The following is a 24757-nucleotide window of genomic DNA, read 5'->3' on the forward strand; positions in this document are numbered from 1 at the left end:
AATCACAGGCTGCTTGTCTGCGTACCAAACCAATCAGCTACGGAGGGGGTGGGCCTCACAGGCTGTTGCTAGGGCATGTCCCTGATGACTTATGCACTGTCAAGCCAATCGAATCGCAGCTCACAGATTTTAGCCTGTTCATTGGTTACCATATAACGGCCTCTAGCGTTTCTGGTTGGACGGATGTGCAATCAGTCACGTCCCTTGAGTTTTAGTTAGGTGCTGTTGATAGTGTAGTTTGGAGTCACCAAGACTCAGAAGTGAATATAGCAGCGCACATACATCGCTCTGAAGTAGTTTTTTTTTTTTTTTTTAGATTACCATTCCATTATTTTATGACTTGTACATTTGTGTAAATAGATTGTTTCTATTTTTATAACAAGACAACATCAAGATGGAACTTAATTCTCTTTTAATTCTGCTGGAGGCTGCAGAGTACTTGGAAAGAAGAGACAGAGGTATTTCAAGCTAAACTGACAAGTTGACAGGAGATTTCTACCCTAATATTCATAACGACAATGGAGATATTTTAGATTGGCAGCTGTGTTTAATATTCTCTCATGTGTGAAGTTTTTTACTGGCAGTGCCATAGTGCAGGTATGATGTCACTTTGGAGACAATGGGACAAACGATGGGTGCAAACTGGACCCGGTAGCCTGTATGCTAGAAAAAAAAGCTGTAACGTATGTTTTAAAGTGTGTCATGTATTCATGAGTTGTGTTTGCATTATTTCTAACACAGGCCAGCTCGTATATATACTCAGAATGCGGTATTTGTTTTCTATTCATTGTAGGGAAATGAGTAAACAAGAGTGACATTGAGAATATGAGGCTGTATCATAATGACACATACTCATATATGGCCATGTAGCATAAACTGTGTAAAATATAGCCCTAGCTGAAGTCTATATGGATGTATTGGAAGCGATTATAATGATTATCGATCACGTTTTGTTCCTCTATAGCTATTCCATGTTTCACCATTCCCCCTCCACCCTCCCTCCCTCCTCCCCAAATGACTGTGACAGCTTATATTGTTTTGTTTTGCTTGCAGGAACCTCAGTAAATGAACATGCATGTTGTCTTGTTGTCTTTCTCAATAGAGGCAGAACACGGTTATGCGTCTGTATTACCGTACAGTAGCGACTTCTCCAGGAAGAAAACGAAAGCCTCGCCAATCTCCAGAAAAACTCAGAACAATAGGTAAATATGAATGCTTGCTTCTTTTTATTTCCTTGTGTCAACGCATAGCATATATGTATATATACATAAGTATATATACATATATATATATGTATATGTATATGTATATATACAGCGTGCACACACATAGTGGAAGGGAGCTGTTTTCATGCCATCTCTTTGCTGCCGGGGCTGGGCTCTCTGTGTTTTGGTCCCTCCAATAAACACTGCCACGCGTACACTGTCAACTCAGCTGCTCCCACTCAATACAATCTCAATTCAAGTCAATAGGCTTTATTGGCATGACATTTGACATGTAGTTGCCAAAGCACAATTATGATTATGATAGACAAAGTTATGGAATTAACAAAAGTAATGTGAACAACAATGTTAGTATGACAGTATAATATAGTATAATAGAATAAAACAGATAATGAAATAGATGAATGAAATAAAATAATACATGTATAAGTAATGAAGTTAGTATTGGTGCAAATTCAATGTGGCTTTAACAATGAAAGACAAAACAAATGCAATGCAAGTGTTAATCTACTGATAGTAAAATTAAGAGATTAGTCAGCTGTTAGTCTATAAATAACAGCTTAAAATCAAACAAACAAAAAAACAACAACATGAGATGTTGGCAGTAAGTAGAATATGGTAAGTACATGTATATTTACATATGTCTATCTGTCTATATGTATGTCACACACACACACACGCACACACACACACACACCCACACACCAAACCTTTCCCATGCCGACAAAAAACATGCACATAGCCTTTCATATCCGCACGCAGTCTCACACGGCTATCATGCTTTCACCTGTGCAAAGCTTTGAAAAGCCTTTTTTGTGGTTAAGAGGTTAAATGAAAGTAAATGTCCCATGTCAGCCCACTTTCTCGCCCTCTCTCTCTCTCTCTCTCTCTCTCTCTCTCACACTCACAGACACACACACACACACACACACGCAGAGTTCATGACGGTTGACACATAGCAGATTGAAGCTTCTGATCAGAATATTGATTGTTTTTCATTCTCTAATCCTGAAACTCTCATTAATGCACATTTGACCCCATTCATGCTGTCTGCAACTAGACACTGAGACTGTATTTGTTGAGCCATCGGATTCTGTGACCCGCAGTGTCGGTTAGGTTGGTTTAGGTTTAGCGATGAGGAGGGAGGTGATGGTTAAGGTTAAGGTAAGATTATCAGGGTAGGTCACAGAATCTGATGGGTCACCAAATACTGCGTAACACCTGACTGTACTTACACGGACTAAGATTACTTAAGTAAATAAATTGAAGTTTCGCTTTCGGTTCTGTTGTGCTCTGTTGCTTTCTCTCTTCATGGAATAGCTGGATTGCTGGTTAAAGGTCATTTAAATGTCAGTAGGTTAATATTTAATACAAAAATTCTTGAAATTAAAGGCCTGTTGAGCAGGTGGGTCGTCAATGACACAGAATTGGCCCACTGTGTTTAAAATGATTGAATCGTTTTGGGACACGCCCTAATCAGGAATCTCCTTTGACGTCATATGATTCCACTTTGGGGATTTTTACATTCACACAACATGCAAATAATTGCAGGGTTGGGTGTAGTTGGTTGTTGTCTATGAACTTCCTAAATGGATCTGCCTGGCGTTGATCCGAATAACAGTAGTGCATCAAAACCTGATGAAAAGATCAAATTTCCTGTTGGCTAATATTAGTTCAGGGAAGCACATCGAGGCCCGATTTCCTGAGCAGTGAGTGTGAGTTACGTCACTGCGCGTACATCATCATGTGGTGACTCTGTCATAATTGCACTGTCACAATCGCCTTTTTAAGGCGTGTAGTTTTGTGTGGTGTCTACTCAAACGAGAATCCAGCCTCTTTTACATTCCTGTGATACAGTGTCTGATGGCCTGACACAATTATTTGCAAGTGCGTGGGTGTGGTTTCTCAAACAGACAAACACATACGCACTGTGACAAACACCAGCTCGCCAGGCTTCATGCCTGAAATTAATATAAATAACTCAGATGAGAAGAAGTAGCTCGACTTCTTTTGCTACCCTGAAATCCACCGTGTGAACGTGGGAAAATATACCCAGGGTGCTTTGGGGATGAGCTCAGGCAGTTTTACATCCCATAAAAAGCTGATATAAGACTAATTTACAGGCCTTTGATCACCAGTGCTGAGTTTATGACACAAAGTCCTTTGCATGATACACCATTCTTTTACATATCATGTAAAGGTGTGTGTGTTAACCTGCTGTTATTACAGGTCTGTGAGCGTTCCCTTCCTCTACAGTACTATATTATTTCCTGGTCATGCCCTTTGCTTTGCCTGGGACGTTTCCCCAATTTGTGCAGGTTTGAATAGCTTCACTTCCTCCATGATGGAGTAAAGCCCTTTGTCGGCCCTTTTTGAAAAAAAGGAGTTGCCAGGTTCGGATCAGGTTATCAGGAGCGGTGCAACCATCCTGCTGCTTCTGGGGTGATTTTGTGCCACTTTATCCCAGTTGCGCGAGCAACTGTAACCCCTTTTTTTTGGTGCAGCGAGCAGCGTCGTCTTCCAGGCGCCTCGGCCTCCTCGGCACAGCTGTGGGAACCACTGCTTCACAAGCACAAGGGCTCTCGAACAGCGGAAAATCTGAAAAGGCTTGTTGTCAGTCTGGCCCTTTGTTGTCGCTGTTTTTGTTTTTATTGCCGCGGTATCCATGACGGTCTCATGAACAGAGGGCCTGTTTCAGATGGACTGCAGTGCCCTCGCTGCTCCCGGCTGCACATCATAATAGGGCTCTCCTCGGAATAGCCCACACGCTGAGGAATTCTGCAGCGTCTAGGCCTCCAGACGTCTGAGTGTGTTTTTATCCATGTCCACACTGCTGTTCAGCCAGCGTGCAGCAACAACAGCAGTGTATGCATGCTGTTTGTATGTGTGTGGGAGAGGGTGGAGAGGAGGAGGAGGAGGGGGAGGGGGGCGAGTCACAGATACTCTTTCTCTTTCTCTCTCTCTCTCTCTCTCTCTCAGGGCCATTTTTTGCCCTCTGCTGCACGCACTTTGACAGATGTCACACAGAGATGGAAAAAGATTTTCAGAATTAGACCGACTATTACCAGAATGTGTAAACACGCCTTTACATTGCTTGTTTGTGCCTTTAGTTCCACTGCAAATCAGCATGACTATGCAACACACAAGGCCTGTTTTTGAGTATTATAATCGGTGAAATTTAACAGTACAGCCATTCTAACATTCAAAAAAAAAACCCAGAGCCACCTGGAGGCAGAAATAAAAGAAAAAGCAGCATTATTTTCCAAATGTTCTACTGTTATTTGGCATTTTGCTCCACACTTCTCGCTGTCATCTGTCTTGCATTTAGATCCCAACTCTCACGTCATGTCATTTGAAGTCTGTGTAGTGTTTTTGATTTCAGCGCTCTCTGCCCCGACAGTCACCCTTGTCTTTTGTCTGTTTGCCTTTTCAGATCGTCGCACAATGAGCTGGAGAAACACAGGTAAGGTGACATCTTACCCCGCCCCTGTCTATCATGTTTGTCTGATCTGTTCGCGTGTCTTTAGCCCCGCACACCCTCGAGTTCCTAACATACAAAGCGAAGAGATTGGCCGGCTACAGGTAAAAGAGGTGAAATATTTTCACCTCATTCAAAAGTAACCAGAGTTGCGGATCGGATCAGAGGTCATCTTCAAAGAGGGAGCGATTTAATCGATTAATTCCTCGTGTCTGAAAACGGATAATAGGCTGATTTCAAAGAGCACCTTCATGTTGATTAGATCTGTCTCTATTTCACGGATGAAACTTGTTACCTTGTATGGAGAGAGAATCTTGTCGGTAATGCGATAATCTCGCCCAGACTGACACTGTGAACAGAGGCGTGGCGAATCTGGCCCCTCGCCTGTCATTTCTCCAAAACTGAGAAACCCACAGACTCATATAGAAACGATTCCTCTCTCTCCTCCCAGCACGCATCTCTCACTCTAGCTCACAAACAGTTTTTTTTTTTTTTTTTTACTTTTTCTTCTTCTCCTCCTCCCTGCGGAGTACAGCGCTGGGCTCGTGGTGATGTGATATCCTCGCTCACTGAAGACACAGATGTCTGCTTTTGCTTTGTTTTGACTTCACCAACAGGGGACGTGACTTCACAGATCAGGGATCTCTGGTCAGGAAGCAAAATTTCTTCTTTGATACAACAAAGCCTAGATTCTTTGGAGGAGAATGTTCGGTGGAAGTTGTAAAACAGTTTTATAATTGTTTTTTTCGGCCTCAATGTCACCCCCCCCCCCCCTCACCCCCCCGAACTGCTGCATATATATAAAAAACAAACGCCTGCCCGAGAGGATTTAAGAAACAGCTGATGTGACGTTCAGCATGTAAGCAGAGGCAGAAATGGGTGTGTTTGGCTGCATGTGCGTGACACACTGTCACCCACGTCGAGGGATTAGGGTTTGCCAGTCACATGTCTGGGAGTGAGTAATGGATGTGTGTAGAGCGGCGTGAAAACATGTAAGGACATATTCCTCTCTGACCTGACAGACAGAGAAGGCCCCGGCTGATTACGCTGCAGGTGTTGAAACACCACGGTTACCTCATGTCCGATGACGGGGTGTGGTTAGCTAGAAAAGAAGTGTTGTCCAGTCAAAATGAGAAACACAAGTGCCAGTAAAGAGTTCCAAAATCAGTTTACTCACTTCCCTTGTCATCACTACGGCCACATGTTTCTAAAAAAATCATGAACATGAAAACATGAGTTATTTTACTTATTCACTAATGTTTTGGTGATGATGTAAGGGTTTAAAGAGAGGAAATTATGTTGAAACGCTCTGCAAGTCACACTACACCATCCTTGTTGACAAGTAACGCATTATTCTGTATTTAAAAGTACTTTCCCGCTTTTTTTTTTTCCTTTTTTTTTTAATCCGTGACTGTTTTGCGTGACGAGGTATCATTAGGAACAGAATGCATCCTGATTCAATCCCTGTCTGGACCTGCGGCCTCAAATTACATGGTCATTACACCAACGTGCAGGTGTTAAAACTTCATTCTTTGGAACAATTATTTTACAGGGTATGAAGGTGTGAAGCACCTATCATTTACTGGTTCCAGGTTCTCAAATGTGAGGGTTTGCTGTATTTCTCTGTTTTATATTGTTGTGAATTGAATGTCTTTGTGGTTTAGACTGTTGGTCGGACAAACCAAGCGATCATCGTGGGCTTGCGGTATGTTGTGATGAACATTTTTTCACTTGTTTTTCACATGTTATAGATAAAAGATCTAGAAAAAGATATGATTAGTGGGAGTCTCACTGATAAAAAAAACTCATATAGAAATGAATCATTTTCAGCGTCCCTGCTTGATCTCTGGCTGTCTGCTGTCGATTCATGAGAAAACCACAAGCCTTCAGCTGTCCTGTTCAACCAGTTCAATGACTGTATGACCAGTTCAGATCATCGGCTCAGAGTTTAATCTGCGCCAGTCCCAGTATGGTTTCCTAAAGCCAGACCTCCATCACGCCCTCGGACGCCACTCCAGGGAGGTGCTGCTGTTGTTTCAGGCCTGACTCACTGTCTTTGTTTGGTCATGTGTCGGTGTGTTTGGTTCACGCTGGTACAACAAAGCCATCCTTGTACTGTATGTTCACGAGGTAGACTAGGTGACTGATGAATGTCTGGTTTAAATGCTGGAAGGCATTCGATTTATTGTGAGTAGTCAAATAGTTGTTTAGTAGTGTTATCTTGCGAGTTTTTATATCTGTTCAGTTTGAATGCCAAAATTGTGCATTTTTTTGGATACTTTATTTTGGAAAATACATGTTTTCATTTAACAGAAGAAGCCAAAATTATCAAATGATAAATGTTGTCTAAAAACAAAGCTGGAGTTCATGAACTTTGCCTAAAAATAGTCTAAAAGTGGTAAATTTATTTATTTTTTATCAGGAATTTAAATCAGGAACTATCTGATCAAAGATATTAATAAATAAAAATAAGTAAATAGTCTTGAAAGTCAAATTTAAGGCAGTGTCAGTGTCTAATGTGACAGCTTTCTGATATGTTTCTGTGGACATCAGACTCTCTGGCAATGCGTAGTGATCTTATGCATGCTAGGTATCTCTTATGAAACCGACGGCTGTCTTGGCCGCTGTTCAGAAGGCACCCTGCATATATTTGTGTCCCGTTATCAGAGTGGGTGGGTGCCAGCAGCGTCTCACAGGGTCGTCTGTCGTGACGCAACCTGCTTATCTGCTGCAGCCCGAGTGCAGCCATGACAGCTCTGTAAAGACCATCTTGAGGGTGACTCTGCTACTTTTTTTTTTTTTTTTCCTGTCATTGCATTACTGGCACAGACCAGAGCTGTAGAGCATCAGCTTGACGTTTCTGTGAAACCAAATGCTACTGTGTGGTTGGTCTCCTCTGGCATTGCTTCCTTCCACATTTCTGACTTCAACCGCTCTTGATCACGCCTATGACGACTCATCTGCGCCACAAGTTTCCTTTTCTAGCAACACCAAGACGTTGCGAAACTTCAGACGTTTTGTTTTCCCATGTATCACCTGTTTACGGGAAATCAGAGTCCGGTCGTGTAAAGCAGAGTATCTGTTTGTTCTGCTTCCCTCAATTGAAAAAAAAGGATTTACAGCTCTATATTTAACTCTTCAGACACAGACACCACCCATGGCAGGTCAGATTCTCTCGGTTTCAATTCTGAGATGACACAGACAGAGTGATGCTCAGAGGTTGAACTGGTCTTCCCACAAGTACGGTTCTCTGAAAAAACATACAGTATAACCTGCTGCAGACAATGTGCAGCAACACCTGTTGAACTGAACTCTAAACTTACATGCACTTTATGAACACAGAAGCCGGCACTCAGTTTGTCACGGTCTAATCGTCTCTCTAATTAAATTTACTCTCCCAGTGTCTTCCACTCCCAGCTGTGATAAATGACTTATTTGACTTTAAGGAGCTCTTTCCCCTCGAGTGAAGCTGGCCTGTGTGTATGTGTGTGTGAGTGTGTGTGTGTGTGTGTGTGTGTTTGTCTATAGGCTGGGCCGGGCACCTCGCTGAGCTTTTTGAGTTATTGGATGGGAGGGAGAGCCGTCCACTGCCCTGTTACTTCACCTCCCTGCCTTCTACTCTTTGTCTCCCTCTCTCTCCAGAGACCACATCTGTTTTTTCTGTTATCTTTTTTCCCCCTCCCCTCCCCTCCCTCCCTCCCTCCCTCCCTCTCCTCATTCTGGCGCTCCATTTCGCCCCCTAAAAGTGTCTGAGTCAGCAGAAACCTGAGGCAGTAAGGAGGAGAGCCGCTCTCCCTTCTCACAGAGGGCCTTTATCACTCTTTACCGGTCCTCCTGCCAAAACTCATTTGTGCCCGTTTCTCTTCTTTTGAGGTATAAATCTTCTTTTGTGACAGTGAGTTTATGTGGAGGGCGTCGGGCTTTGATGGGCCTGTTAATCCTGCTAATCTGCATTTTAATGTGGCTTGTAAACCGCACAACGATCATGATCGCAGTTAAGATTGAGGTCATTTAATGTCCACGACTTGATTTTAAAAATCTATTCCCCCCCCCCCCCCACCCCCCTCTTACAGGCAGCTTCATCAACAAAAGAGAGGCAACTTTCTGTATTCAATGTTGTTTTGGTTATGGTGTGGCATTTGTGTGGCTCACATGTTTGCACGTGGCTTTTGTACTTAACTTCCTCAAATGTCACACTGTCAGATACATTCCTCACGAGTGTGTGGTGACCTGGACTCATTAGGCTTGCGTGGGCAGATGATAAACCAGAGCAATGAATTATGTACTTAACATTGGTGGAGTCATTAAGGCACATGTCGCAATTTGAATACATTCAACCAGGTTGACCTCATGTTACTGTTGACATCAGGCTGATACAGATCTTGATAAATCTTCTATCAGTGACCATGTAAATTTATATTGCAATATAAAATGATTATTTTCATTACCACTTACTTACTTAATTTCCTTGTTGGTCTATAAAAGGCCGTAAAATAGCGCCAGAGGTCCAAATGTTCAAAATTTCCCAGAGCCAAAGGTGCTTTAAAAGTGACTTAAACAATTTATAGATCATCAAACTAGTTGCTTATTAAGTTTTCGCTAATCAATTAATGGACTAGTTGCTTCAGCTTTAAATGTATGCATTTTGTGATGAAGTGATTTTTCTGGAAAGTCAATTAAGCAATCGTTTGTAGACAAAATATCTAGATGGGAATATCTGTGTTTGTGAATTAAATACTTGAAAAATCAAGTGGTAGTAGTCGACTTTTTGTAGTCATAGTAGTCCTGCTTATTGGTTAGCAACATTGCCTGCAGTGGAGTAATACAACCGGAGATATTAAAGGGATATGTAACCTGTATAATCTGTGATGGTTTACATATTCTGTCATCTCCTGATATATTTTGTCATATTGCCCAGCCTTCGGATGCACTGGATTCGTCCAAATACTTACACATTTACTAAAGTCTGTGGATGTAGCCTCGGGACAGTCTGGGTTATAAATGCGGTGTTGAAAAAGCAGAGTCTTTATGTGGACAAAGAATAAGAAACAGGCTACAGCTGGAGGTCAAGCAGACGAGGTCACATGTGGAATTTCTCTGCCGTAAGGTCACCGGGTGCTGAGAAGCTCTCCGGTTCACTCAGGTCAAGCCCGGCCGTGGTCACAGAGTAGCTGTTTGCATAAGGCCTGTGCTGCAGATGATGTTTTTTGGGCTTTTTTTTGTACACTCACTGAGACATTTGAGCATGTGAACGCGACCGCTGTAGACCTACATTTAGGTGAGAACGTAACTGCTCCCTCTCAGGTGTCGCCACTGCAGGGTACACCACGTTTCTGTGTCAGTAAACTTGGTCGACTGCCGCAAAGCAGCTGATGCTCATAAAAACAACAGTGTAGGATGCCCTTTAACAAGGTGCAGGTAGGGCTGCGCCATATCACCAAAATCCCATATCCCGATATAGGTCATTTCATATCCAGATAACGATACATATCGCGATATAAACACATTTTCTGTAAATTCAGTGAAGAAATCTGTGGCATAATTTGCAAAGTACGGTTTTCTGTCCATGTCAGACTTTTGATACCCAAACCACATCCATGTGACAGAAATAGCCCCTCTTTTAGGTACTAGCCCCTCGTTTTGTCTCGGCTGATCCTCGCTCGCCTCCTCCTGTTTGGAATTCTGTGTCGCGTTCACTCTCCTCCATGTTTGTTTTGTGTTGCTTTCATGCAAATTTCCTGCCTGCATCTGCGCCGGGCGGAAGAACACAAAATGTCGTCTGAGTGACAAAAAATATCGGCCTAAAAATTTGCGACACAACGAAATAAACGATAGAGCATAACATGAAACGATAGACATTTTTTTGTTGTCACCCGATATATATTATATCGCCTTATAGGTGCAGGCGTAGGTTTGGGGCAAGAGCAAGGAAAAACAATTAAAAGGACACATCCACTTTACTACATGACACACACACTTGGATAGGTTTAGGCAAGAGCAGGGAGATGGTTAGGGTTAGGATTAGGATTAGGGTTAGGGTTAGGATTAGGGTTAGGGTTAGGATTAGGGTTAGGTTTAGGGTTAGGATTAGGGTTGGGGTTAGGGTTAGAGTTAGGGTTAGGATTAGGATTAGGGTTAGGATTAGGGTTAGGATTAGGGTTAGGGTTAGGATTAGGGTTAGAGTTAGGGTTAGGATTAGGGTTAGGGTTAGGGTTAGGATTAGGGTTAGGATTAGGGTTAGGGTTAGGGTTAGGGTTAGGGTTAGGATTAGGGTTAGGGGTGTGTGTGTCATGTAGCAGGCTGTTACAGTGACAACATTGGGGGGGGGTGTCATGTAATAAATCGGGTGTGTAATGTAGTAAAGTGGGTGTGTCGTGTAGGTCTGCACGACTGCGGATAGACTCTTCTTAGGAGGAGAGGGAGAAGGAGGAGGAGGCAAAGACATTCTTGAGCGTTGCCGAAGGGAGGGACTGGAGGCAACGTAGGACGTGGCTGCTCTGTGTGTCGAGCAGGCAGCCTGAAATTCAGGTCAGCAGAGTATGCACACATATGCTGGAATGCAGAGTTAAGTAACAGAGGCAGTTTCAGGGGGGAGAGTGTGTGGGTGGATGGGGGTCACAAAACTAGCAGACCGAGTATTACTAGAATGCTCCGCAGCTTCATGCTCATTCAGCGACGCCTGTTTTTTTGGCAAACAAGCAAATATTTCTTTGATTATGCATTGATAGATTGCTTTAGAGCTGCAGGCATTCTGTCATAAATCAATCTATTTTTGTCTCTCCTTTATTCCGAACAGTAGTTCTCAACCGTTTTGGCTAAAATAACTGCTTGTCACGGGTTGCAGGATCCTACAGGTGGTGATTCGGTCAACTAAAGACTGCTTTTTCCCTTTGGTTTTTATTTAAAAAAAACATCTCGATGAGGTATAAACATCCTGCAATTGACAGGGAAAAAGCAAAATATTGAGGAAAGGCTGAAAAAAAAATAAGCATAATTTTGTTATGTTATCATCTCTGGACTCCTCAGATTTATCTTACGACCCCTATAAGTGGCTCCAGACCCCCAGGATGGACCCCGCCCCGCTGTTCTAAAACCCTCCCCTCCAAAGTAAACAACAACTTTTACAGTCAACATGGAAGCTGAGATCTCCTCTCATGCCACTGGAGTCCTGCGTGTTAATCATTGACAAGGATTCCTTATAAAACCAGAGCCCTCCGTGTCAGGGGGAATGTGTTTATTGAGCTCGCTGAACTTGTCTCTGCTAGTCTAGTCCAACATTTGCACATGTACTTTTCAAACGCACGCAGCGGAAGGCAATTAATGTCCAGGTCTGTCATTTGACATTGTGTTGAGATGATTCAGAGATGCACGGGGAAACCTTTTCTTTAGCTTCCCCCTCTATCTGTTTGCTCACACGCTCTCCTCTTTAAATTCTATTTGACATCTGTTTTTCTGTTAACACCAGTGTAAGCTGCCGGTGCTGAGGAAGGGAATTTGTAATGATCCACATTCGCACAGGGGATTGTTTCACTACACACACACACACACACACACACACACAAAAAAAAAAAAAAAATCAAATGAATCTAATTAGAAGGCATTCCCAAGCACGCCCAGTGGAAATTCCAGTTTGCTTTGTAGAAATACTACTACGACGAGTGAACAACAAACTGCCTAATTCTTCAGTTTCCTGTTGTTTAATCACCAGAAAAGTATGCGGGGCCTTTTCTTTGGTGTAATTCTACGAGTAAGTGAAGTAATTAGGCCCCTCCCTCTGTGTGCACTGCTGTTTTGGAGTATTCAAGTTTCTGTTTGCTGCTTGCGTGTCAGAGCAGAGTCATGTGAGAGCGAGCTCAATGTTCCTGCCGTCAGGAGAATGTGTTTATGGGGGACTTGTATCCGTCTGTCTCGCCTCGCAGTTGTCACTGCACACAGTGGGTGGGTGCGGCATCCTCGACGACAGAAAACAAATACAGCTCGTCCCAGATGACTGCGTGATAAAAGACTCTCGTGTCTCCCTTCGTCTCACTGTTTATGTGTGTGTGTGTCTCTTTTTGTCTCGCTGGCGTGGGCAGCGTGGCAAACCACTCTGCCAGTTTCACATGAGCTGCCTCAGCGCCGTCTTATTTTTCTACCCTCTTGTTTTTCAGAGGCGGCGCATCAGATCTCTGTTAAATGTAAACATGTTCCGGGCAGGGCTAGAGGGTGACAGGGAGACTGATGAGGGGCTGCTGAGAGATCCAGTGTGTGTGTGTGTGTGTGTATGTGTGTGTGTGTGTGTGTTTGTCGGCTGGCCCCTGGGTAGGGTCCCTCACCACCTCGAGCCTCCCTCCCTCCCTCCATCTGCATCGTACTCCCCAGGAACCTGCCAGCCAGATGTGGAGTCACTCCAATGGCAACCCCAAATTCCACCACCGCACCGCGGTGATCCACACTCACGCGACGCAGCCCCCACTTTCACTCCATATAAAGAGACACGCCGTAAACACAGGACCAGATGCAGAAAGGTTTTGAAAACTTTGGAAAAGTTTTGGAATATTTTTTTTGTATACTGCTCAAAAGATAAGAAAAAAAAATGATGCTTTGAATTATTTTGCCACAAAAGTTTTTTAAGGGATAGTAAGAAACTCAGTTAGTCAAAAGTTAGATAGTTCTGGTATTTGCTGAGATCTGGGAACATGGCAACCATGCTACAGCAAAGTTTTGACATGTGCAGTGACACAATCAGACAAGTTGTAAACAAGGTCAGACAGATTATTAGATTAGTTAACCACTTCTTTTTAAGGTGAAACCAAAAGTTGTCTACCTGTGTGCGCAATGCACGAAATAGAAGAAGTACACCGAGGGCGGTTAAATTTGAATCATTAAACTGTGATAGATCTTTACAACTGACAGTCCAAGTCATAATTTTACTGTTTGCCTACTTTTTCTTCTTCAAATATGGGTTTTAAAACCTGTTTGATCATCTGGCTGTTTGTGCTCTTTGCCTCTGTCAGACTTCTTTTTGAGTGATTTTGCAGTTTTCCCAAATAACTTTGTGATTATTACTTAGTTCTTTAAAAACACAGACCGGATGCCCTTTTTTTAGAGACTTCAAATGACACAACCAAGTTTGATATTAAATTATTCAATAAACATTCAATATGAGCCGACTAGCCGACTAGTGCATCCTAAATGTAGATGTTGATGTCTTGTGGGCTCAAGTCAAAACAACACCAGAGGAACGGTATTGCATTTTCTTTTATTTAAACCCAACAGGGACTAACCGAGTCAACTCTAGCAGTGAGAGGAAACATTGCAGTGGTGTTTCTGATGACCTTTGACCTTAGTTTAGCGGGTTTGGCTCCGAGCCAGGCGAGCCACTCGGTCCTGTGCGTATGGGTGGAGGAATGCGCTGGGCTGCAGCGAGCTCATTAAACAGTGCAGTGAGTGAGGGGTGAAGGCCCGTTGTTTGCACTGGCTCGCCTTCTCAGGCCCTGCAGCGCTTTGTGTGCCGATAGATCCCCGATCCCACAGCGCTGGACAGTCCGGGGGCACGCTGTCGTCTCCAGGACAAACCATCATGAGTGTGTGTGGACACTGTGAAACCGATCGTGTTCATCCTCCGGTGCGGCGTATGTAAATATCTTTCAGTATGCATCGGTCAGACATACACAGGCGGCCACAGACACACAGCTTGCCTTTGATTTAAGCAGCAAAACAAGATATTTCACGGTTGTTCTCCCTCCAAGGCCCAAAGTGTGAGCAGATCTGTGAGAAAGGCCTGGTGTGTACTCAGTAACCTTGGAGCATAAGTCAGCAGTTTAAATAGCTTGTTCTAGTTTCAGCAGTGTGCAGCTTTCTGAGCAAAAGTTCCTTTTTTTCCCCCTTCGCTTTGTTTTGGCACCGAGCCCCTGATGGAGAGGGAAGAGGAGGGGGGGAGGGAAGGCCAGAGATCAGACACAAATCATCCCGTGGTACTCTGCACGTGAGAACGGTCAGGTGGTCATTTCCCTGCAGACATGACTCCATGCAAATCAAATTGCAGATTTACTATTGAACCCTCAAATGCAGAAAAATTGCAGGGCATTTCGTTTTTTTTTTGCAGCTTTGCAGTTTCCACAAAAAACTTTGCAGTGTGAAAATGCTGCCATAATAATGCAGGAAATTAGCTTTTAACTATCCTTTAAAAGTTTGCTTTAAAATGAGATCATTTGAATATTGAAAACAGCCTGTGAGTATCGTGTGCGCCGTGCATGAAACCTTGACTTTTTGCACAATGTTTGACACAAACAAACCAGAAATCTGCTTGCACTGCAAACCCTTATGTGACACCACCGCAACTACTCTCTCACTGTGACACTATTCATGAGCGGAATATCAAAGACCGTCCTATTTTCAAAGCCAGACAAATTGGAAAATTTGATGTGATTCAGAACCGTGTGGACCAGTCGGTGCAAACTGTCTTCTCTCCTCCATGGACACAACATTCATCTGGTGCCACACTTTGCATGGCTGTTTGAGTCAATCTGATAAACATTGCGTGACCAGGGCTTGGCTCAGGAATAACAGACGTGAGGGAGGGAGGGTCCTGCTCCGCTCCAAATCGTCTGTGCGCTCTTGAAGAAAAATAGCGAGTGTGTCTCGCGGCGGGGGAACACGTGCTGCTGGGAGGGAGCTGTCAGGGACACACTGCCAGGTTTAACCAGGTCCTGTCCCACTGATATGCATCAGAAAGATGACGCAGAAACACAATAAGGACAGATAGAAGAAAGACACATGTAGTGCAAAGAGACTCTGCCCAGACCTGTTGCAGCCCACGAGACAGAAATACTTAGTGGATTGTTATCAGAATTAAAAGAATGAGCACGTTTGACATGAAGCCAAAACTACAGCTGGGATGTAGGAAGTAAAATGTGCCACTGAGGATGCAAATAGTTCTTTTTTAATACGTTAATTCAGTTTGAGTCATACATGTGAAACTGATAACATGTGACCCCGATAGAAAAGAATTAACAAATGTATTCAAAATGATTAGATATCAGGGTAACAAGATCAAGATATGTACACACTCTCATATCTAGTTGTTCCATTGAAATCGAAAGTTCATTCTTGGACTCTGGACACAGTAGTCGATAACACAATTTCACCACAAGGTCTATTTAGTAGAAGTTCTGGAGCTGTCAGTCATTTCAAACTTTTAAAGCCAACATGGAAAACAAGAACCTTGAACTCATTAGAAAATGGAAATTCGAACGTCCATAATTCCATGACAACCGGGCAAACTCCCATCTGTTGATGAGGATCATGTGATAGGATCAAAAGCTCCAGAGCAGCTACTAAATGGACCTTATGGAAAGATTGCTTTTGTACACTAATGTTACCGCGTTTAAGCGATTAGATTCCTTGTTTTGCATCTTGATTCATGTAAATAATCAGCTTTTCTGCTGGCCACGAGCCCACAGTGTTCCCAAAATACATCACAGAACAACTGCAGGGAATGACATTTATATCCCATTATATATTTTATGATTCTTATCATTGTCCCAGAAAGACTTTCGTTTTGTGCAACTCTAGAAAACGCGTGTACGGGTTTTGTCTCCAGGTCACCACACAGTGTCTAACACGGTGGTTGAGTGGCTCGATGTCTGCTTTTGATTTAGAAGTTATATCTGACAGCTTGAATACCAAACAGGGCAGACATTCATTTTATTTTTATGTGGAACAGTGATGGTGAAAGCGCATCTGTGCACATTTCTACCCTTTGCATGCCAGGTAAAATATGTGGTGAGCGTACAGGTGGGGCGCCTGTGATGAATAAGTCCATAAAAACACCAGAGGTTTCTTGGAGGGGGGGGGGGGTGGGGGGGGTTGGGCAGTCAAGGGGAACGCCTTGTTTTTGTTTTTCATTAGAAGAGAGGGAGAGTCGGGGGGGGGGGGGGGGTGCAAGATGGTTGCCCATTGGCTCAAGTTACCCTTTGGATGATGTGTGTGGAGCGCTGCCTAGTGCAGCTGAGCACACTGCACTCAAAGAGCCCTTTTTTCAACCCAAGAGAAAGTCATCCACTTGCTCGGACCCCACTCCCTTCCAAAAAAACATCCCTCTCCCCCCCCCCCCCCCCCCCCCCCCCCCCGCTGCAGACCCCCAGCTCCTTCCTGCCTGCTTCCCCTGGCTTGAGTCCAAGTGCTTCATGTGGCCGTGACTGGGGCAGGTTGGAGGTGGGCCCCCACCCCTGTCCTCAGAAGACACTTGTTTTCCAGTGGGACGAGGGTGTGTTGGTGTTGGCAGGGTGGAGCAGTGGGGTGGAGGGGTTCAGCGGATGGGGTGGGGGGGGGGTGGGGGGAGGTGGAAGCACCCCCTGGGAGAAGAGGAAATAAAAGAACCGGAGCACTTTCACACGCCCTTTTTTTTTTTTTTTGGGAACGCTTGTGTGCACCTGTAGAGAGGTAGAGATGGTTTTGAAGGGCATAATCTAAAAATCCAGTGCATTTTTATAAAAAGCTACAATCAAATCCCTAAAAATTAAAAACGGAATTATCATTTAAGACTTTGGATTATTATGTTAAGTCCCCGAGACCCTCTTGTTGCCCACTGGCCGTCTCTGGCTGACCTCTAAATGAAACAGACGGGGCTACTGAGAGGGTCTTACTCTATGTGAAAAACATAGGCGACGCCCTTCCTGAAAAAGAAACAGGGAAAACTCTGTGTGTGTATGTGTGTGTGTGTGTGTGTGTGTGTGTGTGTGTGTGTGTGTGTGCATATGTAAAGAGTGTGTATTCTTGTGCTCTAGCTGTGGTCTCCTGTGTGCTCAGCTCTGCAGTCGGCCCCAGAAAGCTTCATTTCTCTGATTAGGTTTATTGTAGTTGCAGCAATGGCCAGCGGAGACCTCACATTGTTGGAGTTTGTTTACCGTTCTGCTGGAGTTAGCCAAAGGAACGGGAGAAAAGAGGGGGAAGGCTAGCTCAGAACAAAGAAATGGTTCATGCACTAGCTTGACTAATGGAGGCTTGAAAGGCCTTTATGAGCAAATCTGAATGGACCAAGGACAGAGAGGGGAGGTAATCTACTGATAAAAATGTTGTGAATAAAAGGCAGTCCTTTGACATAATATACAATATCCGCACAGTCAGTCCGTGTCCGCGCAGAGATTAACTTTGCTTTGTCGTCACTGTCACTGAATTGAATATCCACATGCTGCATCCAGCGAGCTGTTTACTCGTGGATCCGGGGTTGTTGGCCTGTAGGGCTTTTGGCAAGGATGCAGGGTTTTCTGGGGCCACGGTTTGCATCTTGAGTTCAGCCAACAGTGACCAGAACAGATGAGAAACCTCTCATAGCTGTCATTTTGCTCAATAATGATCTTTTGCTCCCCGGAGACCGTGGCTTTAAGGAGTCTCCCTTTAGCAGGGCACAACCGCGTTGCCATTTTGTCCGTCAGTCAGTCCGTCACGGACAGCGAGGAGGTCAGTGTGTCATTCTACGGTTCTGCAAACGTATCTCGTGCAGGTGGTTTCGTGCATCGAAAGCACGTTTTTGTGAGTCAAACAAAGAAAACCACAAGCTAAAAAAAAATTTAAAAAAAAAAAAAAAAAGGATAGAGGGATATCGTGTGAACAGAAAAAGTCAGTTTAATGTGTGTCACATGTGGGTGTACAGTATGAAAAGCTCTTGTTGATGAGGAAAGACATAAACGTTGGGGTGCACACATGAACTCTGGCTTTGGGCTGATTGGTTGGTTGAATTTCTGGTCGGATGTCATCAACGGGCGTAGCTATTCTCAGTTTAACACAGGAATCTGAAAGTGGTTTGCTGGAGCCTCTGCAAGCTTTTAGCGCTTGAAAACAGCAAGACTCCTCAGTCCTTTGTCTTTCACGGTCCAAGTCCAAAAATCAGAACTGAAACCAACCCCTGATCATGTAGTATTTAGTCACCATTCACCCTGAAGTATGACATAAAACTCACAGTATACAAAGAAAGAAAGAGTATGATTTGTCTCTGTCCTTCGGGGACATGTAGATAAGCTCTTTTCAGTTTGTTTGTGTAGGTGTCGTCTCTCTCTCTCTTCTGCCGGTGGATGCTTGCTGACTCACCCTGTGTCCTGTGTGTTTACAGACGTGCCAAACTACGGCTGTACTTGGAGCAGTTGAAGAAGCTGGTGCCTTTGGGTCCAGACAGCACGAGACACACCACACTGAGCCTGCTGAAAAGGGCCAAGATGCACATCAAGGTACTAAAAAAAACACACACACACACACACAGCCTCACGCAGAATGCCAGACACGTACTGTATTCACAACAATTTGGATAATTGCTTTAATTGTTAGATGTTTATCGAGCAAAAAAAAAAAAAAAAAAAAAAGCCAAACATTTGCAACCGTAGACTGTATATAAAGATGGACGCAGCGACACAGTTACCCTTTGGTTTACATTAGAGCCGTTTGAAATTCCTGCGGTCGGCGCTATCTCCTCTTCTCTTGGAGCCAGCATCTAACGGCCGTGGGTGGTGTTAGACCGCTCGGTTCCGACTTGTTAAGTACGAGGAATAGTTGCTCTCCACATCGTAAATTAAATATCTGGAGGTTTTGAACTGTTTACCAGACAAAACAAGCGATTTGAAGACGTCACCTTAGGCTTTGGTAAATTACACTTTTTCCTTTTCGCCTTCTTTAAGTGGTATGTCGTTTTCTAATCTTTCAATCAAAGCAGTTCAGGATCTGACAGAAATAAAATCTCCCCAAGACTGAAACCTCTAAACAAATGATTCAGCAGAGTGGAACAAGCAGCACATTTGGTGGCTGATCTTCAGATATGTGAAAGGAGATAATTGGAAGTTTGTTTAAGGCCCCCTCCTGTTGCAGCTCACACACACACACACAGACAATAGGACGTGTAAGACACTTTTTCAAAAAAAAAAAAAAAAAAAAAAAACATGCATCAGCAAGAGGACCAGTGACACAGAAGAGCTTATAAAACTTCAAACATCAGCACTTGCAGAACATTTTTGGATTCTTAATTTGTAGAAGATGAGCTGCACATATGGGAACAGATCTCGCTGTTTACAAGCTGCAACAGCAGTCACAGTGTGGTCGGTGGAAAATCCAGGCAGTTTTTAACCCTTCACTTCCTGTTTATCGTGCATGTTGTCTCTGCTCAGAAGGGCCTCTGCTACAGACATTCTCGTCACCGTGCCGTCTCTCTCTCTCGTGTTCCCGTATCACAGGGTGGGCAACGACGTGTATCGGCGGACGTCATTTTGATTCACCACAGAGAACTTTCACATACCAATAAGTGCATAAAATCCAAACCCATGTTGAGTCAAACTTTTACAAGAGTTTTAGGTTTATTTTTACTTTCTAACCTACAAACCCTCACACAGTCATATGGCCACTTCCCCATTACATTTTGAAATTTTGTTATTGTTAAATACTCTCTTTTGAAACTTTGGCAGAGGCTCGGTCGGCAGGAGATGACATAAAACAAAACTGGTTTCATAAGCTTTCGTGGTTTTATGTAATAACGTCAGCAACAGCATCTAAAGCTATGATATGAATCCAAATTTAGGCAAAGGTGACACTGTATCCAAAAACAAGAATTACAGAATTAATCACTGTAGTAGGAAAGAAAAGAACAACAGACATATTTGGTGTGCAGCAGTGACGCGTCTTTTGAATGTGAATGTCAAATGGTGGAGAAATACTTAAATTATATGCTGTGTGACTTTTCTACAGAGACCCTGAAAGGTCACAGTAGGATTTTTTTTTTTCTTAACTTCTTTTGTGTTCCCTTGATGAAAGGTTTTTGGATTCCTGTTGGAAGGTAGTGCAAAAAAATAATGTGAGCGAATGCGAAAGTAGATAGAAGAAACATAAAGACGTTTCTCACCGTGACCTTTCGGATGGATGTGTACATTTCAATGGTATGAAACAAACAAACAAAAAAAAAGTATTAGAGTATGCAGTTTGAGCTGTTTGGGTCCAGCAAACACACTGATTTTTTTTTTTTGGGGCATTTCTGTGTGTCTTCTGCAGAAGCTGGAGGAGCAGGACAGGAAGGCTTTAAACGTGAAGGAGCAGCTGCAGAGAGAGCACCGCTACCTCAAACGCCGCCTGGAGCAGCTCTCTGTGTCAGGATCCGTGGAGCGCATCCGCACTGACAGCATGGGCTCCACCATCTCCACCGACTCCGAGCAAGGTACGCCGACCAGCTGCGCTAAAACAAGGGTCGACCCGTTAATAGAACCTCATTTGTCTCAAATCTGGACAGGTTTAACCGCAATATATTACATTTCAAATAATCACGGCTCGTCTGAATAGGACTCTCTGGAGTTCATATGGTGTGTGTACCATATTCTGTAAAACATAAACTCAACATTTACATCTAGATCAATTCTAGAGGTATTCAGATACAGCTCTGACCATTGTTATGGTCACGACTTTATGTAACTGTGACATTAATGTAAATCAAATTTGCATCACCTCCACATTTGATGCAAATCAATAATGGCCAAACTACACTATGCGTATCAAGACTAGTCTTGACATGCACACTGTATGTCCTGAAGCTATATCTGTTTGCAAATAACCGCTACAATGCAACACTGGTAGTGCTTTTGTCCACATGTAAACTCAGTGTGAGCTGCTTGGCTGTTTGCATTCCTCTCGCTGTCCACTGATAAACTCTGAGCCACACTGTGATCCAAGTGAAAAGCCAGCTCCATGATTAGCTCCTGCCTTGTTTGCAGGTGATACCCCCAGTCAAAAGGTTAACACCTCAGACTCCAGATAAAGAAATCTGGCTTTCCTCCTTAGCTACCGATGGTGGGAAATGTCAAGCTGTTGCATACTGGTGCAGTACTGCTTGTAGATTTGGCATTTTCATCTGTAGACATAAATAATAAGGTCGGGCATGTTATTTCTGCCCACTAACACTGCTTTTATCTGAATACCAGCGTCCTGAAACTCCATCCAGTTTATTGAGGCTTGAGGTGCATCTGCTGCTCACCAGTGTCACGAACTCCCCTCCAATGCTTAGTTCAGACTGTTGCCGTGTGTGTTTACTGACCCTGAATGAGGTAAACACAAATGCAGTTGTTTATCAATGGATGAGGATTAGCTGCAGGAGTACAAAGATCTGCCTGCTTGTTCAGAGTTAATGGCAGCCTAAATCCAGGTTTAATCCACAGGCGCAGCAGGATCCCTAATAAACATGCCCACACTTGGTGGGTGGAAATAAACAGTTTCCTCTCTTATGCTCTGCTTTCAAACAGTGCTGAAAATAACCTTGTGTTGTTTTCTTTTTTTGTGTGTGTGTGTGTGTGTGTGCAGAGGTGGACATCGAGGGTATGGAGTTCACGCCCGGCGAGGCGGACAGTGTGGACAGCATCAGCGACGGCGAGGAGGAGGACCACTACAGCCTCCAGAGCAGCTCCAGCGACACCAGCTACTCAGCCACACATTCCCACAGACTGCAGCCGCACCACTGTTAGACGCAGCGGCCCTCCATCTCCCAGCCTGATCCAGCTCCCTCACCCATGCTTTCCTTCTCCAGCGCCGCCCACTACCTACATCAGACCAGTCCACAAAGGCGGTACACCCTGAACCTGTTCCTCCTATCCTGGCTCCGGCTCTCCAGGAAGCCGTGGGGCTAAAATGCCACTCAAGCCTTCCTGACCTCCCTCCTCCTCCTCCTCCTCCTCCTTCCTATATACCACTGACCCTACCTCACCCTACTGTATCCTGCCTGAACCTGCCCCTCCTGACACGCCCTGCCCTCCCACTGCCCTCACAACCCCTACCTAGTGTTTTGCTGCAGGCTCAGAGAGAGCAGAGTAGAATTTGTGGTTCATGTCGGGGACTTCTGTGGTGTGGTGGACAGCTTTGACTTGTTAATCAGGATTTTGTAAATGTTTGTTTGTGTGTGTGTGTGTGTGTGTGTGTGTGTGTGTGTGTGTGTGTGTGTGTGCAAGAGAGAAAGACCAAGCCAGTGAGTTAAAGAGAGGTCAAAAACAACATATAAGCTCCATGTCATCTCCATGTGGCAATAATACACAAACACTTCTGTTTGTTCTGCAATACATGCAACACCGGGACCTCAAAATGTATTTACATCACACAGTAACTTCCCTTCACACAAGTACGATTCACAGAAGTAGCTTTAGCAGATGCCCTGAACATTCTCTGAAAAGTTCGACTGTCGAAACATGGTGTAAGCTTAAAGGAATAGTTTGACATTCTGGGAAATACACTTGATTGACCTTCTTGCAGAGAGCTAGATGAGAAGATTGATACCATTCTGATATCTGTCCAGCCAATATTAAGCTGGAGCAAAGAAATGTTTAGTCTAGCTTAGCAAGTTTGGAAATAGGGGGGGAACCAGCCAGCATGGTCTAAAGATGAAAAAATACTTACCAGCACTTCAAAAGTCGAAAGTGTTGTATCTCATTTGTTTAATCTGTAAAAAAAAACAAAATGTAAAATTGCAGTTTTATGAGGAGTTGTTTGGCAGGGAGCAGTGACTTCCACATAACCTCCATCAAGAAACTGTGACTTGCTGATTTTTGTTTGTTTTTTTTTTTTTATATTGACAAAATAAACAAGTGAGAGGTGTTGTTAGGCAGTTTTTTTTTTTATTTGGACAGAGCCCAGCTAGCTGTTTCCAACTGTTTCCAGTCTTTATGCTAAGCTAAGCTAACCGCCTCCAGCTTCTTATCAAACGGACAGGCATGAGTGTGGTATCGATCTTCTCATCTAACTCCCAGCAAGAACCTGAATCAACACGTTTTTTCCCTTTAATTTTTCACTTTTCAAGATGGTGTCAAAGCGTAGCAGTACCTCTGCAAATGTGTAATCTTAATCTTCTGTTTGTAGTCAGATCTTGTTTACCAAATGTGGCCGACTTTTCGGGCCAAAGACAAACTGAAAAAGTGACAGAGCCGTAGCAGAGAAGAAAGAATGTATATAGATGTACAGTTACTGTCCAAACCCTCATGTCTCCCTTTGGTTGGGTTGCCTAACCACTACTCCACACTACTGACCACTACACTATACCACCCTATGGTGTGGATGGACTACTATGTCAAATGAAAACAAGAGTTGCCTCACAACATTAACTCTATTCCTTAAAGATTGATTCAAATCTTGTGTTTCCTTCTCAGTAGCGAATTGATGTAGCAATAAATACGAGAGGAGGGTGCTTCCTCTGAGTGTTTTAAAAACGATTCTGGTGGACCATAAGGTATTGCGGGAGACTTTTTCCTTGACCTTTTTACCCTGTAGATGGCAAGTGAGCGGCTACAGAGAGCGGACCTGCAAGAAAAGGAGCAATCCTCCTTTTTCTTTTTCACTAGTGGTTCGTTCTCTTTGCTCACGAGTCCATCGATCCAGAATTTGCATTTCTCTATAGCTCTGTTACTTTTTCACGCAGTATTCATGTGTGTGTGGATGTGTTTTTTTTTTGTTTTTTTTTTCCTGATTACAAGTCAAAGCTGCAAATGTGGAAAAATATATATATACAGTATATATATATATATAAAAAAAAGGGCCAGCTCTAATGATTTGTTCTCTGTAGAGGCGTTCATTTTAGTTAACTTTAGCAAAACTAATCACATTCGGTAGTAATTAACAAGACTAATGATCTTATTTTCTCTGCGTTAGCTTTTTCTGGAGCTTCTGAGCACTGCTGAAATTTCCCTCTCCAACTTGTCTGTAAGGTTATGCACAATAGTCACTATTGACGGAGGAGGCGCTTCTGTCGCTCTCTGACCATTTAATAATCACAAGGCCTCAGTCCTCTGGCAGTCTTTAGAGCTTGGCATCCCAACACTTCACAAAAAAAAAAAGGGGCCAGTCCACCATGGCAGGTCTGACCAAACAAAAAGAAAAAAAAACTACAAAAGACTCAAAACAAAAAAACTTGCATACAAAAGAAGCTACTTGTCGCAAAAAGTGATATTAGCCAGTCTAGTCTATATTTCTTGTATTAAATTTTGTATTATATTTTCCTAAATGTTCTCTTGTAATGAAAAGACAAAAAAGAGTGAGTATATCTATCTATATATATATATATATATATGAGAGA

At 43.5% G+C, this 24757-nt stretch overlaps 1 protein-coding gene across 1 annotated transcript; it reads left to right on the forward strand.

The window, feature by feature from the left end:
- The first annotated feature begins 242 nt into the window (after nucleotides 1-242).
- On the forward strand, nucleotides 243-24550 carry mxd4 (MAX dimerization protein 4). The gene is made up of 6 exons (XM_044347037.1): nucleotides 243-458; nucleotides 1103-1202; nucleotides 4657-4686; nucleotides 18794-18908; nucleotides 20710-20872; nucleotides 22006-24550. The coding sequence occupies exons 1-6, from the start codon at nucleotides 395-397 to the stop codon at nucleotides 22164-22166; spliced, it is 633 nt and encodes a 210-aa protein (XP_044202972.1). The 5' UTR covers nucleotides 243-394; the 3' UTR covers nucleotides 22167-24550.
- Nucleotides 24551-24757: the final 207 nt, after the last annotated feature.

The sequence above is a fragment of the Thunnus albacares genome, chromosome 3 (genome assembly GCF_914725855.1).
Source record: "Thunnus albacares chromosome 3, fThuAlb1.1, whole genome shotgun sequence".
NCBI classification, from domain to species: Eukaryota; Metazoa; Chordata; class Actinopteri; order Scombriformes; family Scombridae; genus Thunnus; species Thunnus albacares.